Source organism: Canis aureus, chromosome 1 (genome assembly GCF_053574225.1).
Source record: "Canis aureus isolate CA01 chromosome 1, VMU_Caureus_v.1.0, whole genome shotgun sequence".
Lineage (NCBI taxonomy): Eukaryota > Metazoa > Chordata > Mammalia > Carnivora > Canidae > Canis > Canis aureus.
This window is the reverse complement of record NC_135611.1, coordinates 75,099,507-75,119,478: the sequence shown is the minus strand read 5'-3', so window position 1 is coordinate 75,119,478 and position 19,972 is coordinate 75,099,507. Positions and strand designations below refer to the sequence as shown.

Below are 19,972 nucleotides of genomic sequence, written 5' to 3'. Positions count from 1 at the left end.
AATGCCTTGTGAAGTGGATGGACCCATAAATGAGGAGTTTTATACACAGATATCCAAAATCCTCTCAAGCAGAAATTGGCTACAGAAGTATCTGTCCTGGGGGTTAGGGTCCCAAGGAATGAGCTTGTGGTTAGAGGCACAGATCCACATTTTTCTGGAAGCCTAGGGACAAGTAAGGCAACCAGAGTGATAACTAGAATGGAGATCAAGCAAAGTCCCTGTGCCAGAAAAAAGACTGTGTGGAAAACCTCCAGTGCTATGAGTTTTCAGCTGTGAGCTGGGGGTACATGATGGCCAGCCCAGACACTCACCACGCCTGGGGCAGAGGCAAAAAAAAGAGGTAGTCTAGGCATAAGGTGGGAGCTGGGTGGTCAGCAAAGGGTCACCAAGTCAGCCTGACATGGAGGTTGATTCCATAGTCAGCAAAGCAATTTGGGGGTCTTGCTGCCTAAGCCCCTTCCTGGGGCAGATACCTCTCATGCACTCATTCAGATCCTCTTGGCTTTGCCTGTCTTTGGGACCATTTGTTCTACTCCAGTTCCTGTGTGCATTCCCAACTGACCGCCCAGTACCTCCATCTTGCCCACAGTATATATACCTCTCACATCATGGCTTCATGCCTGCCTGTTGATGCTGAGGTCGGAAACACCATGAGACTCATTCTGATACCCGTGTGTGCTTGCCTGGGAAGTGCAGGAAAGCTAACAACCAGTGCTGGGATCTTTGAGCAAAGTAGACAAACTATGTATAAACTATTCCCCGTTCTTCTCTTCAATCGGACTCTCAGGAAAATACTTCCTCTAGGCTCCCGGAAGGAGCCTGTGGGCGAGCCATCAGTCACATGGACACCAAATAGTGGCTACTGTAGTAGCTCTTCTATTTATTACTTCTCCTCTTGCTTTCCTGACACTACACTGCCTGAGAAAATAGAAGCCTTAGCATCAGGCTCTTCTGCATGGAGAAACTCTCCTACCTGCCACCATTCTTATTTCTTAGAATTTGATATAAGGTGAATCCATTCTGGATAGAAAAGGAATTTGCTACTGGAAACATCTCATTTATGCATGGTACAGTATCACCTGACATGGTTCTGCAATCCAGGTTTAAATGATGTCATTTTAGTGAAGCCCCAGGGCGTAGAAGTTTGCCCCCAATTGACTCTCATCAGTAGTGGATGTTGTCAGTCCCTTTTCTTGAAACCCCAAATAGCCTTTCCTCTCTTTCAGCCAAAGAAACTCTTCCCTCTTATCTTCTGACCTCTTCAGTCTGTCTTCCACACACTCCTCTCCAGGGGACACTCGCCTCCAGGGAACCTTTACATTGGTTCACATAAGAAAACCCCATCACTTACATGTATATGAGGACCAGGTTGACCACCCAGCCAGCCATGAAGTCCATTTCAGCCTTTTGTTTTATCTCTATTCCACTGAACACCCTTCTGATAACCCAACATTAAAGTTTTCTCTTCTATAACTGCCCAAGCCTATTTTAGCCTCTAAAAATGGTCATTAGATATTCACTGTTCTCAATTGTGAATTGTCCCCATCAGCAACCTGTAAAAGCTCTTTTTGTACTGCCTGTTAAGACTCTAATATCCTTAAGAAAGAACTATTATGACTAAAATCGTTCTAATATCTTTAGCTATGATACAGCCAACATTATCAGCCGATTAAGACACAAATTGTAATAATTAAAGATGCTTGTCATTAATATCCTTTACTTCTTCCTCATCTTAATTTATTCTAATTCTTAATTCTTTTAAAATTAATTCTTTTAAAATTAAATTCTTTTAAAATTAATTCTTAATTTATTCTAATTCAGCTCAGCACTATTGCTATCCTGATATGCCCAAAATCCTGGCAAGTTTGGCAATCAAGTTCTCAAAATTAAAAAAAAAAAAAAAAGTTTTTTTAAAAGTCATATGTAGAAAAAACAGTCTGTACATTCCATGGTAAACTTAATTTTATCTTGGTAAGAATGGTTCATCCCCATATTCTCTTGGCCTCCTTCCCAAGCCCTCAGTATGTCCCCATTTCAAAGATTCCTAAGGAGCACAGTTTTCTGTTTTCTGTTGAGAGTAGAATTCCAGCCGCACTGACTTCCACCCCCATGCCAGCATCCATCCAGCTGGACACTTTTCTCCAAGCCACAGTCCTGTGAATGCCAGGGGAATCACAGAAAGGATGGGGCAGGACCAGCAACCTCCTTTCCTGAACTTTTGAATGGCATGGATGGAAACCAAGCAATGGAGCCTCCGTTGCTGCCACAGCCTATGTCCTCAATGTAATGCTTTTGAAAAAAAATAGACTTTATGTTTTAGAGGAGCTTTAGCTTCACAGCAAAACTGAGCAGAAAGTAGAGAATTCCCACATAGCCCCTGTGTCCCACCCATGCCCAGCCTCCCCTGCCCTCATCTCCCACCTGAGTGGTACACTTGTTATAATCATGAACCTACATCAACACATGGTCACTCAAAGTCCATAGCTTACCTAAGAGTTCACTCGTGGTGGTGCATATTCTGTGGGTTTTGATAAATGTACAATGACATGTAGCCACCATTATCATACAGAGTAGCTTCCCTGTCCCAGAAATCCTCTCTTCTCTGCCTGCTCATCTTTCCTTCTCCTGAGCAGGAGAAGGCTTGCAACCTAGGCTCTCTATCTTTTATCATGTTCATAGTTTTGCCTTTTCCAGACTGTCATATAGGTGGAGTCATATAGCATGTCACCTTCACAGGCTGGCTTCTTTCACCTACTAAATATGCATTTAAAGTTCCTCCCTGTCTTTTTATGGGTTGATAGCCTGTTTCTTTTTTAACATTTACTAAATAATGTTCTGCTGTCTGGAGAGACCACAGATGATTTAACCATTCACTTACTGAAGGACATCTTCAAGTCGTTTTCAAGTTTTGGCAGTTATGAGTAAATCTTCTATTAACATCCAGATGCAGATTTTTGTGTGGATATACATTTTCAACTCATTCGGTAAATACCAAGAAGCACAACTGCTGGATCATATGGTAAGAGCATGTTCAGTTTTGTCTGAAACCACTGACCTGCATTCCTAAGTGGCTGTACCACTCTGCATCCCCTCCAGCAGTGAGAGCTCCTGTTGCTCACATCTGTGCCAGCATTTGCTGTTGTCAGTGTTATGGATTTTCATCATCCTAATGGGTGTGGAATGGTATGCATTGCAACACTTTTGAGGCCAATATTTCCCAGCATATAAAAGCATCTTGGATAGGGGCGCCTGGGTGGCTCAATCAGTTAGGTGTCTGCCTTTGGCTTGGGTCATGATCCTGGGGTCCTGGGATCAAGCCCCAAATCAAGCTCCCTGCTCAGTGGGGAGTCTGCTTCTCTCTCTCTCTCTGCTTCTCCCCACTGCTCATGTGTACTCTCTCTCTTTCTCAAATAAATAAATAAAATCTTAAGAAAAAGAGCATCTTGGATAGATTCCAAGACTTTCTGTTCACCTTCAGCTATAAAACCAGTTGCATCCAGTTTGCAGTATCCTTCTACTATCAGATTCAAAGTTCACCATCCAGGATCACAGGCTAGACTTCTCCCTTCTTGTCTTATCTCCAGTTCCTTCAAGGTTAGGGTCTGATAGGAGAGATTGTAAGGGCAAACCTCTCTTTACATCACTGTTGTCATCCTCTGCGTTACTATCATTGCTTTTCTGATAACACTTCCAGGGGTCAGGTGTCATCCAGGGAGCAGCCACAGCACAGACCAGAAGGCTCAAATGTAGACTATTCCCATAGCACCCACTTACTTCTGAGAAGCCCACATACCTTTGCCCTTCCCAGTGGTGGCAGAGCAGGCCCTCCTGCTGCCCTCTTTCAACTCTACCATCTTTCCTCTTTTCCTTTGCAGTGCACAAGTCTGCTGCCCAAACAGAGGCCCAAATGCAGAATGAGTCTTGCCTTCCTAAGGTGCCTCAGTCTTTATGAGGAATTCTCTTGAAGTCCTTTCCTTGAGTTCAGGTTGAAGATGGAGTGAGCAGAGAGAAGAGAAGGGAAGGAAGTGACCCCTCTTCAAGAACATGCCATCAATGGCCCAGAAGCCCATAGTCCCACTGCTTTCACTCACTCCCCTCCCCGTTCTCTCCCCTTACAGACTGAGGAGGAGAGGGACCTCAGGTGGTGGTGGTGGTTACTGTGGAGTATGTTCTATTATTAGAGCAAGACTCTAATCCAGCTGACAGATACGGTGCTGGGATGCCCAGAGCTCTTTTTCCCTCAGCTAAAGGCCTGAATGTTTAAATCAGGAGTACACCTGGAAAAGCCCCCCTGGGGATCTTACTATAGGGTGTCAGAGGTATAAAGAGAAGGAACTTCACAGCCACCCTCATTTAAGCATTCAAGCACTTAATGACCTATTATTGGCCATTAATATCATAAATCAATTATATCACACAGGAGATCCTCATGCCACAATTCACCTTCACCTTTTCTTGACCTGCCCTTGGTGATGAGCAGCCAGGCATTATCACCCCCCCCCCACCACCCCCATAATATGCCTTATCACTTGAACATGGTGTCAGACCTCATTTTAGCCTGTTTCCCTTCAGGAGAATAAACTCCTACCCCCTCCCCACTGCCCAGCTCCCAGTTTTCCTGACCAAGACTTGGGTGATATAAATGCAAAACAAGCCTGATTGTAATTTCTGAAGACCCCAAGAGGATAACTATCAAAATGAGGCCAGTTCTGATTGGCTGAGTTTTCATTAGTAGAGATCATTAAGAGTCTGACCCGTGAGGTTCACGGTTCATGTCTGGTGTGAGCCTCAGATGTGTGGATGTGCAGGGCTTCCCACATGCTATTAGATGCCATTGTTTCTCTGCAGTGCTTTACTTTATAAAGATCACTCTGGGTTCCTCTTCTGCTGAACCTAATTTTTCCCTCCAAGGGTAACCACTTTTCCCACTTTACAATAATGGTGCAACTTTAGTGATTTAATTTAGAGAAGCAATGAAGTGACCATTAAAGTGTTTAGCAAATGGATAAAAAGACTTTCACATGTTTCTCAAAAAAAATCTACGTTCTTCTAATAGTTTTACCAAGTATGGACCATAAAGATGTAGCAGCCTGAGCATATACTTTTTGTTATTTGACCATTCCAGTATGAAGTTTCGTTCAAATCTAATTACACTGAGGGGTGAAGGTAAAATCTGGCCCCTGGGGCAAAGAAGAGGGTTTCAGGGAGTCACCCTATGGGGCAGAACCATCAAGGACAGGCCACCAAGACCATGGAGTTTTGGGGGGCAGGGTTAGGTTGTCTTTAGGTGATGTTCACAACATCAGGCAGGCCAGGCTAGCATGAGAGGAGCTCAGGAAGGTTCTCCACTAAGTTGGGGCAGTTCTTGGGGATAGCGCTGAGCACTCAGAGGACGCTTTGGTGAAAGCATATGATGGTGTAAACTCCCTGGCAGACATGGAAATGGACAGGAAGCATGCATTCAGAGTGTGTTTTGCAGGCAGGGCTGAAAAACCTGGTGATAAGGAATCCGTGATGATTTTTAGGTTTTTAGCTTTGAACAAAAATAGTGGTGGTTGGTGGGGATGGTGGTGCTAGTTAGGGGGATACAGAAGATGGGGGGAAGAATAGAGGGGACCCAAAGCAGGGGGCTCTGAGGACATTTAACCCTTGGAGAAGCAGAGGACACACCACCATTGGAAAGGGGCAGGTCCTTGAGTTGGGATTCACCTCTGTCTTTCCTTGCAGTTTTGAGTTAATTTGCAGTGACTTGTTTGTTCTGTATAAACCTTGCCCTTCTCTGGAGTGTTCTTGTCTTCATCTCTAAAGATGAATCAGGGCTGAAGGGAATTGTTTTCCTGGAGTCTGTGTTCATATAGTAGACAGTAGTGCTTAAAGACCTTTCCATGTTTCACGAAGCTATTTCCATAAATGGATTCAAGTAGGTATTAACCAGTAAATATAGTATCCTAAATGCCAGCAATCTTACCTAAATAGATGTTTTGGTATCAATAAAATGTAATATCTGGGGACAGAGACCTTGGGTGGGAATTTGCAGAAAAAAAATAGTTGTAGATGTTGATGAAGGGATAGAGGCAAGAAGGGAGATTCACAAAGAAAGAATGCTAAGGGACCATCATTAAGGACTCCGGGGTTATGAAATCTTTTCTCTTCTCCCCGGGGATATCACAGGGCAGCTTTCTTCCTTAAAGGAAACTCACATTGTTTCAGGAGTCAAAGAGTACCTCAGCAGTGATGTGACCATATAGCTGATGGAGTATTGGGGAAATAATCAGAAAAAACAAGGTAATGTAGAGGAGACCTCTGCTCGTGTATTGACAGAGAGAAACATGCAGCGGCCATCAACATAAGTCCTGAGGCTGAATACCAAGGGGGCTCTAACTAAACATCCTACAGGTTCCAAGCTTTGAGAAACTCAGGAGTGCATCTGTGCTACTGAAGAGCCTAGAAATAATAGGATCCCTCTACTGCCTCTTTCTCTTTGCATTGAAAAACCAGGATGGGACACCCACACAGTCAGACATTATTTCAGTTCCAAAATCCACCACTTCCTGCAAAAAAAAAAAAAAAAAAAAAAAAAAAATCTACTGGTTGTTGTTGTGGTGCAGTCAGGTCCTTGCCGACCTCTCTGGATCAGGGAAGAAGGGTTTCGCTCGAGAAAGTGACTAATGATTGCTGTATCTGGCTTAGAGGCTGGTCATGAGACCAGGTAGATTGGGGTGAGTGGTCCAAAGTAAGAGCAAATATCAAAGAGAAAGAGGCAAGTTCGGTGGATTTGAAATATCTGTCCTCCATGGTCACCTCAGACCCTGATTCTGACTATAGTCTTGAGTTTCGATGTCTTAGTTTCCCTGCTTAGTAAATGGTAATGGTAGCTAGGTCATAGTCTATGTGCTTGTTGTAAAATAGTATTAAGCAGCTTGCCTTAAAATACTATCTGGATGTAGATTATTATTTAGATATAAAAGTAAAGATATAATGTAAATATAGATGTAGATATGGATATATAGACACACACACACACACACACACACACACACCCCAATATAAGATGCCCAGGTAAACACTCTACCTCTTTTCCTACACTTATCTTCTTGCCACAGTCACTCCAACCTCTTATTGTTCAAGCACATCAAGGTTATTCCTACCTCATTGTATTTGCTGACATCAGTGCCTGGAATATGTTTCTTCCTGATGTTTCCATGTCTGTTCTTTCACTTTATTCTGATCTCTGCTTAGATTATCACCTGCTCAGAAGAGTGTTTGATGACCTTCCTATGTAAATTAGTATGTCTCTTTGTCCTTTCCATCTATTTGCCTCCTTTCCTCCACAATATTTATCACCACCTGACATCATCATGCATAGATATCTGTTTATGTATGGTCTGTGTCTCCCACTAAAATGAGAGCTTCGTGAGGACATGGAACCAGTTCACATCCATGGCCTCAGTGTCCAGGACAATGCCCAGAACCCTACAGGTAGCTCAAAAAAATTTTGTTCAATGAGTGAATGATACCAACACAAAGGGTTATCAGTTCGGCAATTAAAAAGGTCATTCTATACTCCATGCAATGAAGGTTTGAGAATCCAAATAATGTCATAATAGCTTTTCTGAATATTTAGTCCTTTAAGGGATGGGCCTTGGCTTTTAGTTGAACATCAGTTGTTAGCTCCCTGGTTATGATTGAAGGTTGTGGAGTTTGGGTGGTAGGTGAGAGCCAGAGGGTAGGATGTAAGGAAGCAGTGGTAATGCTGAGAGGAAATTGGGAGCTGTGGAATCTCTCTCCTTAACTTCTTCTACCCTGTCAGCTGGCGAGACTGAGCAGGTTTGGTGGCACACCAAAGCAACTTGAGGACAAGCCTCCACCACCTTCAAGCAACATTCTTCCCATGGGACGCTTCCATGGGAATTCCAGTGGGGCCACAGGGGCATGGCCTCTGTAAGTGGGATGGTTTCAGGAAATAAAGCTGAGGTGGCTAAGGCGGCATCCCACAGGACGAGCAAAGGAAAGGGAACCTGTGAGATGGGGCAACCAGCCCTTCCATTCCCTCTGACTTTCCCCAGTACCCACACCCTTTCCTCTACCAATGGGTCACTCCAGCCCCATTAAACTTCAGTTTCCACAGCTTTTCTTGGTAACTTGTCCCATATGTTTCTTACTCTGTGTACAACATATGTCTATTCCATTCTTTATTTACAGTTTAAATTAGAAACGGGTGTTGCTCTCTAAAGCAAATCAGCTACTGTTTTTTCCTTTTCCCCTCCAGAAACCCCTCTCCAAGGGGTCTGTGCTGACAACCCTGAATGGGGCTGATGGGAAGCTGCCTTTTTGGCCTTCACCCCTGGTTCTTCTTCTATATTTATTCCATACTATAGTGTCTGTCTACCAGGGTCGTTCCCTGAGGCAGCCAGATGCAATCACTTTATTTAACAAATATCTATTGAGCCTCAAAGCACCCGATAGGGCATCTTTCATGAAGCTGGGAGTCTAGAGGCAGAGGTTAGACTGCAAACACGTAGCCACCCAAATATGCATGTCATTACAACAGATTGGTGCTAGAGAGGAAGTAAGTTGTGCTACCTGAGAGTCTAAGTTGCTTTTGATGTCTAAGAATATGATATTTAAGTCCTGAGGGACAAGTAGAAGCCAGGGAAAACTCAGGAGCTGTTGGTGTGAAGGACTCTAGGTGAGAAAGCCCTGAGGACACTTAAGAAACAGAGGGAATACTATAGTGAATGGGTCACTGCAAGGAAGGGGGTCAAGCATGGGAGGAGACTGGAGATAGAGGCACTAAGATCAACAAGGGTTCTAGAAGCCATTTTAGTGGCTTTTTATTTTATCCTAAGGGTAATGTGAAGTCATTAAAGAATTTCTAGCAGAAAAGAAAAACTCTAAGACTATTGCTCTGGCTAGTGTATAGACAGTGGATGGGGAAAAAGTCAGAAGGGAAGTGAGTGGGCTAGTTAGCAGGCAGTTGTAGTGGCCCAGGGAGGAGACCATGGAGCCAGGAGATCAAAATGGAGGTGGAAAGAAGTAGAAGGTCCCTGGAAGGACTTTTTGTTTAAAGATTGATTGATTGATTGATTGATGATTGATTGATTGATTGACTTAGAGAAAGAGCACAAGCAGGGAGAAAGAAGTAGAAGGTCCCTGGAAGGACTTTTTGTTTAAAGATTGATTGATGATTGATTGATTGACTGATTGACTTAGAGAAAGAGCACAAGCAGGGAGAGGGGCAGAGGGAAAAGGAGAGAATCCCAAGCAGACTCCACACTCAGTGCAGAGCCCAGTGTGGGCTTTGACCACAGGATCCTGGGATCATAACCTGAGACAAAATCAAGAGTAGGATGCTTAGCGACTGGACCACTCAAGTACCTCTTGAAGGAGTTCTTAGAGTATTCCATCAACCCTTGACTGCATACTTCAGGATTTCCTGTAAGTGAGAAAAGGGAATTCCCTCAAAGGGTAAGCCACTGTCTCAGTGACATGCAGCTGACAGTGATCCTTAACCTGATTCGCCCTCTTCATTACTGCATTAGCTTGATTTGTAGTTCAATGCAGTTCACCAAAATAATGTGTGTAAAGTTCATGGTAATTCCTTGTGCGTGGTCGGCCTGCACAATGGTAGCTAGATGTTAAACATCATCCACAAACCTCAACACAACTCAATCATTGCAGTATCTTTGGAGGGCTGAAGCCACCTCCTTCTTCTGAAGAGCTTCAATGAGGAATCAACTCATTAATCTTTGAAAACTCTCCATTCTGCTATTTCTCAATAGTCTCCCTCCTGTGACCCTCTGGACATGGTAGCAAGTGTTTGGGCATCCAAATATATACCTATTAGCGAAAGGGAACTGAAAGCATGGGTAGATTAATGAGGTTTGTTCGCCAAACCTCACCAGTATCACAATCCACAGCCAGTTGTTTACATTCCCACCATGGCATCGATCCTCTGCCTGGCATTATGGTTATAGAACAAGCTCTAGTGGGCAAGGACCTAATCTCATCCAATGTTTTCCCACAGTGGACATGGCACTAACTAAATACAAATTTGTCTAAATATATTCTGATAAAGGTACGTGAATTGTGTGTTACCACTTACATCACACTTTATGTCAGTGACCTCACTTGAGCCTCCCAGATGTGACATAGTAAGTAGTGTCATCTCCATTCCATAAATGAAAAAGCGATGGCTTTATAGTAGGCAAAGACTTAACAGAGTCACCTGGAGAGTCTTGTAAGCACCAGAATAGAGCTCTGGACTTCTGATATGGGTCACCACATTGGACAACTCCAGATGGGGGGCATTTATGTGGACCACAGAATGAAGGGTGCCCCTCAGGAATGTGCAGCAGTGGACAGGGCTGTACAGAATCCTCAAGTGGACTTCTGCCACTATTGCCTGAATGTTTCCTTTGCTATCAGGCTGCTTTTCAGGGGAAGCACAGTCTCCCTGAGAACTGTCTTGCATTCTACACCAGTGTGTCTCAACCAAGAGTCTGGATAGTCTTTGAACACAGGATGATGTGTCCAGACCAGAGACCTATGAAGCTACAAAATGAACATGACCCATGCTTCTAAAGAATCAATTTTCATAAATTATTTGGAGACAAATCATTACTTTCGATAATGTATTGTAGAGTCGAATGCAGCAATTTCACCAGATGTTAAAGATGAAACACCAAATTTTGAAGAAATTCCACACTTGCCATCAGCACCTTGGGCTAGACCCACAGACATGGTCTCAGTTATTATTCACATGCCTGGTTTTTTACTTCATTCTGCAGTTTGGAATGCTTTGGTGGAAAGGTTTGAGAAGCACCTGGCAACACCACACTGGTTTTCTATAACCTTGAGCTGCCGCTATCATTGAGCAAGAAACAGAGCTCTGGTTCTCATAAGTGCACTTTCTAAGGGCATATTTGTCTGTAGGTATGTGGAGAGATGAGAGATAGATGAGTTTTCACTGTAAGGTAATTAAAGGTACTTCAAATTGAAAGCAATATCTGTAGCACAGAGCATTGCACAGAATAGGTAACTGAGAGTTAATTTTATTATATTATTTCTTAGCACTCATGATCATCATAGGAAATCACAAGTCTTTTAGAATCAAGGTCACAATCTCTATGCATTACATGTATCACAGACATTGCAGAAAAGGACCATAATGATGCCCAGGTAGGTATTCAGAGCTCTCTGGAGGAAGCAACTTTCTCATTATCGTTACACTCCTGTGAACACAAAGTATCAGTTTCTCTATCAGAATGAACGTCTGCAGCTGGGAGGAAAGAAGAGTTTATTCATCTGAAACTGGCTCTGGTGTACTACGTCTTCATCTCAAGCTAATGGTGGAATGTACATTCTGGCAGGCTCTTCAGTGTTAACTAACAGGCTGGGGTTAATGAGGGGACAGATGTATGGTGTCCACCCAGAAACCTGATCTCTCCATTTACTGGACTGGATGCACCGAGGGCAGCAGTAACCAGAGTAATCACAACTGATATGGAGAGTGCTGACTCTATTACAGAGAAGCTTTCTTGTTTTGTTTTGTTTTCCTACTCTGTTGACAAATTACTGATTTCTTCCTTTGTAAAAGCTAGCTGGAATACCAGCTCTTCTGAATTATTTCCATAGAAACAACTTCACATTGGAATTTTGGTGCTGAACCAACACACTGAAAGCACCTTAACATAGACAATGACATGAACACACATTGCCCCTGCTTTTCTGATTACCTTTGCTCAGCACATGTCATTCCCTGTTGGCTTTTCACCATGAAAGGATGCAGTGCTTTGGTCTCTTGGGTTTAAAACCATAATGCTTAGAAGACCATAGAAAGCTTGGGAACACTGAACATTTAAAAATGGCAGCTTGATGAAATGTATATGGTTGGAATGTACAATTTCCCACTCTGAGTGATGTAGTACAATAATCACACTCCAGACAGCATGCTGTATTAGTGCTTTCCAAAGGCATCGTCCTCCCCTTGACCCCTTCAGGAAACTCCCCATCAAGGATAATAAGAGTTAGTGGGATGAGGATGGGGCTTGGCAATCAGAGGAAGAGGGACACATGTTGTTACTTCTAATTTCACTTTATTATTAAGATGAAAATCTTTGTTTCTAGATCCAAATGTTTCTAGATTCTTAAACATTGGTGCAACTATAGCTTTATGCTTTACTGAGAGATGACTTAATTTGCTTCTGAGTAGAGCCAGATATAAAATAAGATGAAGCTACAATCACTTTTAAGACTGGGCTCTTTATTCTTTAAATTATATATAGGACACAGGCAGGAGATGAAGGGACCTACAAGAGATGTCACTTATGGCAACATGGAAATCTGGAAACCCTCTGCCTTTATCTATACATCACTAGGGAGTTCAGGGTCTGCTTATTCTCCCTTAGCCACCCTTAGGGAACCCCAGGTGGAGGAGGGGATAGGGTGAGGACTGAGATTGCCCTCAGGTTTATACTGGAAATGAACAAATATTATTGTTCTGTGGAACAATAGGAAGTCAAACCATTTGCTAAGCTTTAGAATTAGTAGTTAATAATCAAGTTACCCAGGATGGAAGGGAACAGTGGGTTCAAACCTTCAGTGGGGAGCATGAAGATGCTGACAGAGGGCCACAGATTTACTTTCTGAGTCAGAATTATACAGATCCTAGTATGTAGGGCTGTTCTTGCTTTGCCAGAATGTACTGGAGTCAGAAGGGGGAGTATTGGCAAGGAGAGTATTATGGACTAAAAGTTTGTGGGCCCTCTACCCCCAAAAAATTCACATGTTGAGGCCGTAGCCCCTAGTATGAGTATATTTAGAGATGGAGCCCCTAAGATAGTAATTAAAGTTAAATGAAGTCATGGGGTGATGTCCTGATCCAATAGGATTAATATCATTATAAAAAGAGACACTGGAAGCTCACTTTCTCTCCACATACATATTAACTCTGTCCAAAAAGAGACCTCCCACCAGAAACTGAGCTGGCTAGAACCTTGATCTTGGACTTCTAGCCTTCAGAAATGTGAGAAAATAAATGTCTGTTATTTTAGCCACCCAGTCTATGGTATTTTGTTATGACAGCCCGAGCAGACTATTGCAGAGAGCCTTCCCTAGCTCTGAATCTGACTCCATGTCAGACATGAGTTTGAATGGAAAGGGTGCCATGCATTTGGAGAGTTAGGTCCTGCTGTTGACTTTACCATGCCTTAGCTGTGTTGTCTTGGGTAGATCACTTTACCTCTAGGCCTGGAGATTCCTCATCTCTTAAGTTGGGATAAAAGATCATGTCTGACTAGCCCCATAGGATTCCTGGAGAATCAAGAATCAAATACTTATCTTAAGACAGCTAGTATTTTTTTTTCACATTTTCTATGCACTGGGCATTATTCTAAGAAACTGATTTTAAAATAAGGTTCACTGAGATATAATATACATATAGTCAAATTCACCTTTTTACTGTAAAGTTCTGAGTTTGGACGAACACAGTCACTTAACTGCCACCATAACCAAGTTGTAGGGCATTGCCATCACCCCCCAAAATTCTTTTGTGTCCCTGTAAAGTAAGCCCCCCCGCCAATTCCCATCCTCTAACAACCATGGGTTCTCTAGACCTATAATTTTGCCTTTTCAAGAAAGTCATGGCATCACACATTGGCATCACAGAGCTTTTCTTTTCTTTTTTTTAAATATTTTATTTATTTATTTATTCATGAGAGTCACAGAGAGAGAAAGAGAGAGAGAGGCAGAGACACAGGCAGAGGGAGAGCAGGCTCCATACAGGGAGGACAATGTGGGACTTGATCCCGGGACTCCAGGATCACACCCCAGGCCAAAGGCAGGCGTTAAACCGCCGAGCCACCCAGGGATCCCTCACAGAGCTTTTCTAATATGAAAATTTAATCTTTAATTGACTGGTTGATTTAATTAATTCAAGGAATCAATTAATTCAATTAATAATTTAATAGCTTAAATGATTAAACAATCATTTCATCCTCATAAATTTATTTCAGGGTAGGTACAATGATGATAGGATGAACAGATGTGAAAATGATATGAAAAGGCAAAAAAATACACAAACATGAGGTATTGTTATTTTCATCATTTTTATTATTATTTCATGATAGAATAAAGACAAAATCAATTTTCAATGGAAATTTTGTATTGAATTTGCCTCATCTGCTCACCTAGAATCCAAGTGTCAGGAGATAAGTTATAGCTCTGTGACCTTTCCCTTCAAAACACGATCATTTGCTTTATTCTGAGAGCAGAGATTTAATTATGAAAAAAAAAAAAGTATTTGCCAAAATAGGGTTAGCGATAGAGTCCAGCACATCTTCTCTAACTAATTCAAAACCACTTGGCTTGAAGTTACTAACTCATAACCCTTATGTCTATGACCACATTGGTAATGGTAAAAGATAATGAAAGATTTCTGGCCTTCAAATAACAGCAATTTCCAGTGTAGCAACAATCAGTTCCTACTGTAATGGAGGCAATGACCAGTCTGTCGCCAGTGTTCCTCTTGACTCAACCTGAGCTGAGTTCATTCAGGGCTTCTAGGCAGGGCAGGAAGGGCTGAATTTCTTCCGATGAAGTATCCCCTGGCTCAGTAGCCACACGTCTTGGAAGCACCCCATCATTCTTTATAATAGGAAGATTCTAATCTTCCAGGATGTGGTCATAAAGTCCTTACAGTCTGACCACAACAGTTCCAAATTCTCCAAGGAGAATATTTTGCATAAATTATTTCTCTTTCCTTCTTTAAACTTCATATTACAGATGCAACACATAATAAATAAGTAAATAAAGTCCAGCTATTTCTTAAAGTTTACAGATTTCATGAATTTTTAAGGAACAGATCAGGAGAAACTGTTGAACCAAAGCAGTTGGGTACAGAGTATGACAAGGAGGTCTAGGATCCTCTTCAATATTTCATGCAGCCAAAAGCCTCTGACAGCTAATCATCTCCTAATGGGGCTTACCCTTTGGCCTGCATGTTTCTAAGGGAGTAAAATGGCCTCCAAACAGGTTATCACTCACTCATTGAGTAAACACCACAAGCTGAAAGTGGCCTCCCAAGCATCATTGGTCTTTGCTAGTTGAGTGTAGAAGGTCCCAGATTAGCATTATTCACCTTTAAATCACCAGTGGTTTCAAAGCTAGCTAAGCATTTGCTTTGGATTTGTAGGAGGACTCCAGCATCCCATTGTGCCTCTCATAAACACAGAAGGAAGACCAGACATCATGGTGGCTGAAAAATGAGTAGTGCAGGGAAGAGGCATGATCATTTGGAGGAGATGAAAGAATTGGACAAGAGAAAATGCACCATGGATATTTGGAATGGGACCAGACAATTAAGATTTGAGAGAAAATTCAAGGAAAGGGAGCAAGAATGAACCTGGAAGAGGCCATGCTGAGAAGCATGGTGGCAATAGAAGAAAAGAAGGGGAGGGGAGGGGAAATAAGAGAAGATGATGAGGGAACAAGGAGGATGGTAGATGCATCTTATGTTCAGCCCAATGGAAGGAGGAGAGCTAAGCTTGTCACCTCCTCTACTATCTCCCAATACACCACGAATATAGATTGTACATTCCTTATTAAATTGTACCAGCAATAAAGATGCTTTGTTTAGTTGTAAAAATGAGAAAGAACCTAGGCTCCTGGTGTGAAGAGTGGTAGGAGAGAGAGCTGTCTTCAATATTATTGGTCACCAGGTCATATCTACACTTGCTCAGCAAGTGCCAAGATTTCCCTAAATCCTAATTTTCCAATGTGGAATAATAAATCATACTGTTTGTTAAGCCATGGGGAAATTTTCACAATTTACAACCTAGTGACCAAAGAGTATATACCTAATGAGTGCTCCATGGGTAAGAAATAATTGTTGTTGAACTGATTAGATATGTTCATTTTGATTTAAAAATAGTAAAAGCACTGATTTCTAACACAAAACAATTTTACCAATGGCCTTTTAGTATTTTCTTCAGGATTTATTGTCTTAAACACCTTTCACACAGGTATATTTAAAAGATGCTCAGGTTTAGGTATTGTAACTAGAGCATAGTGGTTACTTTTCGATTAATCAGATCATCCTATCAAAATTATGAGATATCAGGGAAACAAACATTAAGAGATTGAACAATTATTTTCTTGATATGCTTTAAAAACAAGATCCATTATTTTCCATAACTTGATTTATTTTAGGCACTATGGAATTTCTTTTGACCACAGGCCTCAGACATTATTCTGATTCGCTTCACTGACTTAAGCAAGTTGCGATGATTAGGGGCCAAGATGGGCATCAGTCCTTCTCTTTTTCACTCTTTAACTTCCTCCATTTTTCTTTTGAGATTTATTTGTTTTAGAGAGAGGGAAGGGGGAAACAGCAAGGGGGGGGGGCAGAGGGAGAGAATCTTAAGAAACTCCACACTGAGCCCAGAGTCCCACACAGGATTCAGTCCCATGATTTATGAGATCATGACTTGAGCTGAAACCAAGAGTCAGACACTCAACCAACTGAGTCACCCAGATGGCCTACTTTAACTTTCTTCTTTAATTTGCCCTTCTTCTCAGGCCTCAGAGGATATGATATGCTAATCAATATATGCAGAAGATGGGATCCCTGGGTGGCGCAGCGGTTTGGCGCCTGCCTTTGGCCCAGGGCGCGATCCTGGAGACCCAGGATCGAATCCCACGTCGGGCTCCCGGTGCATGGAGCCTGCTTCTCCCTCTGCCTATGTCTCTGCCTCTCTCTCTCTCTCTCTCTGTGACTATCATAAATAAATAAAAATTAAAAAAATATATATATATATGCAGAAGAATAGTCCTCCGAATTATGCATTATGGCATCTTTCTAGACTTCCTCCCCAAATCAAATAGTTTCAGGTCTGCACCATAGCCTCCCCCATCTATTTCATAGATGGCAAACCAAGGAAGGGATGAGATTCTCCAGAAGACTCAGGGAGCTTTCATATTCCATGTGAACCACAGTGTTTTTGGTTGAATTTTAAGAAGTTATGAATTTCATTAAATGGTTTTTATTTGTAGCACCAAATAGATGAGCCAGTTTCCATCCATTTAATTTAAGGTTGGTTCTGTGATTTCAAGGTTATGGGAGGTTAGATAGGAGATAGTGAACACTGATATCTGAATGAACATGTTGAGAATTTCTCTCCAAATATCAGCACTCGTAAGAAACCCACTCAAAGACATGATGTGCTTACCAACCAACGCCGTCATGCCTGGCCATACATAAATGAGAAGCACCCATCTTTCTTGAAGCATGTGATCTGTTAGCAAAAGAAGGGGAGTCCCTGTTGTGTTGTCAGAGCTGTGCTGAGGGGTACCAGACTGTCTTTGGAGAAACTGAACCAGGTCAGGATAGAGAGTTCTTTGAAATGGTGCAATTTGAGTTTGTCTTCAGGAGATCTTTGGAGAGTAGGTAGAAAGGAAAGCAGGTCAAACATCCAAGAGGCATGAGTAGGTCCGGCCTGGGTGAAGCGCCACACAACTGGGCCTGGGAGCTGAACACAGGGCCTGTGTTAGAGATTGCAGAAGCCAGACACACAGAGTGACCCATGAGAACCAGTACGAGATGTCCAGTGGGCAGACATTATCGTGTGCCCTTACGTAAGCTACTTAAACTCTCTGGAATTTGGGCGCATTATTTGCAATATGAAGGCAAATCAGTGTCTATCCCTGAGGACAACTACTGGGTTCAGGTGGAAATTCTTTGAGTGGAAATCCTTTGTAAAAGTGAATGACTCTGTGCTGATCGATGGTTATGGTGGCCAAGCGGTGGTGCGCGATTACAGAACCACTGTGTTTTGTGCTAAAAATAATCAAAAGCTGGTCTAACCTGACATATTTTACCAGTATGCCAGACCTGAAAAGACTTAGCTGAGCTAGTTAATAGCATAGTAGGTACTAGAACCTCAGTGTCTTGGGTCAAGAAAAATAAAAATCTCAGGTCACAATCAATCCCCCAGCTACCTGGATTTCCCATCTGGCATCATTTCAGTCTGGTGAGTTCGGTGACGAGCATGCACCTGACCTGCCCGGATCATTGGAAAGCCTCACCCGGCACTCAAAGCGGCACTTCTGACTCCCCGTGTCATACTTGGGATGGCATTCCATCTCACAAATATTGAAGCCAGGGTGTGAGGGCAAGTTGCCAGGTGGCACAATGCAAAATAAATGCCTCATTGTGTTTGTTGCCACGCAGTATGTGGCTTTGTGAAGTCCAAAAGCTATCCAGTTGCTGTGACTGGAATGTGACAGTAATTTGTAACAACGGTGACTCTATTCCCCCCACTTCTTGGTCTACTTTTGTGACATGCTCCAAAATCCTGAGAAAGGCCTGCAAAAGAAATGTTCAGAAATGTTCTAAATGGGTTTAGAAAACTTGTGAACCCTGTCTGAACTTTTATTAGAGTCTCCCACCACTCACCCGTTTGACATCAGAACAAGGAAAGCATTATTTATAACAGCGTGTGTGAAATCCCAGAAGGGACTCTTGAAAGAATTAACGTGAAAAATGTGTCCCAAAGAGACTGCAAGCATAAAACAAATGATCAGATGGGAAAACATGTAAATCAAAATTGGAATCTTTTTTTTCTCCCTTAAAGGAAACAGGAGCTTTTTCTTTGGCCATTAGCAACACAAGACGGAGAAACCAGGAGAATCAGCGCCATAATCAGAGGAGCCCCAGAGCAGTTGTCACTACAAAGCGAGGCATGGGGAGAGTCGTGTGCATTGGCTCTTCGTAATGTCTCCAGAATGGAGGAGATAAGATAGTAAAGGTTACAGGGAAGGAAGAGACACCTTAGATGCATTAGTGTGCTGGAATTTATAAGGCACTTCCCCAAATATTGTATATTTGACTGTTTATATCCCTGGGAGGCATAAATTATTATTTACATTTCATAGTTGGAGCAACTAGTGAAGGACACCCAACTAGGAAATAGTGCTCTGGAACCCAGTTTCTAACATCTCGAATTAAGTGTTGTCCATGGCATTACCAGTGTAAATACACAGGAATGTAGAAAGCATGGTATCTTGCTAGGTTAACACATCCCACACTGTGTTTTTAGCTGTCTGATTCTAGACGTATGGAAGCAATTCTCTGTCTCTCCCCCTCTCCCCACAAACACACATTCAAGTTAGTTTAATTCACTAAGTTAAATAAAATTAAATCTTTTTTTTTTTTCTTTTACCACCAAATTCCCGAAACACTTTAAGAAGACTGTATCATGACTCTCCAAGAAGCAAGACAAGTTACAGGTTACAGCGTATTTGACATGTCTGACCTAGGAACTTTTGTGGGGAGCTGCTCTTGGTATTGTGAGGGCCCAGGATCCAAAAGATTACCACATGTTTGTCCATAACATCCTACTTCTCTTTTTATCCTTCAAAGACCAACTATATATTGATCATAAATCTGGATTCTGATTGCAATATTCCCATAAAATAAATATGTGTTTTTCACTAAAACCCTGCACAGAGCCCTCTCACTCCATGAGAGTCTGCACCATGTAGCTCCCTGCATGCCACAAAGCTTCTCCTTGGTGCTGGTATGTGGGTCGCCAACACCTGAGACTAATCATTCCCACCTCGGTGCCCTGAGTGCTTGTGAGTCTCTGGAAACATTGGGAACTCCTTGTGTATTGGCAGATTTCCTTTCCCAAAGTCCTGGGCACATGAGGTTCCAGGGTTGGGAGCTCAGCAAGCCAGCAGCACCAATGGCTGCACTGACATGGTCACCAGTGTCCTTTCTGGTTCGTCAATGCCTGTGTCACACAGGTTGTATTATAAATATCAACCCTGATGGTAAGTATTGACATCACCTTCATGCATGTCCAGGCAGATCCGTGAAGGAAATCTGTGCTCATAGAACAGTGATCACCTGTCACAACATGGTGAGAAGCCAGTAAAGAAATTAAAAGCTGACTGAAGGCAACCCACCTCT

General features: G+C 42.4%; 1 protein-coding gene across 4 annotated transcripts in view; it reads left to right on the top strand.

Moving 5' to 3' along the window:
- Positions 1–19,972, top strand: part of NTRK2 (neurotrophic receptor tyrosine kinase 2) — a 327,804-nt gene that overhangs the window by 303,673 nt on the left and 4,159 nt on the right. The window contains exon 17 of one of the 4 annotated variants that reach the window (XM_077905036.1): positions 15,194–15,241. The exons of the other annotated variants lie outside the window; for them this stretch is intronic. Within the exon in view, the coding sequence (XP_077761162.1) occupies positions 15,194–15,226 (33 nt within the window). The 3' untranslated portion in view covers positions 15,227–15,241. Of the gene's footprint in view, positions 1–15,193; positions 15,242–19,972 lie in introns of those variants that run through there. 4 annotated transcript variants of the gene reach the window in all.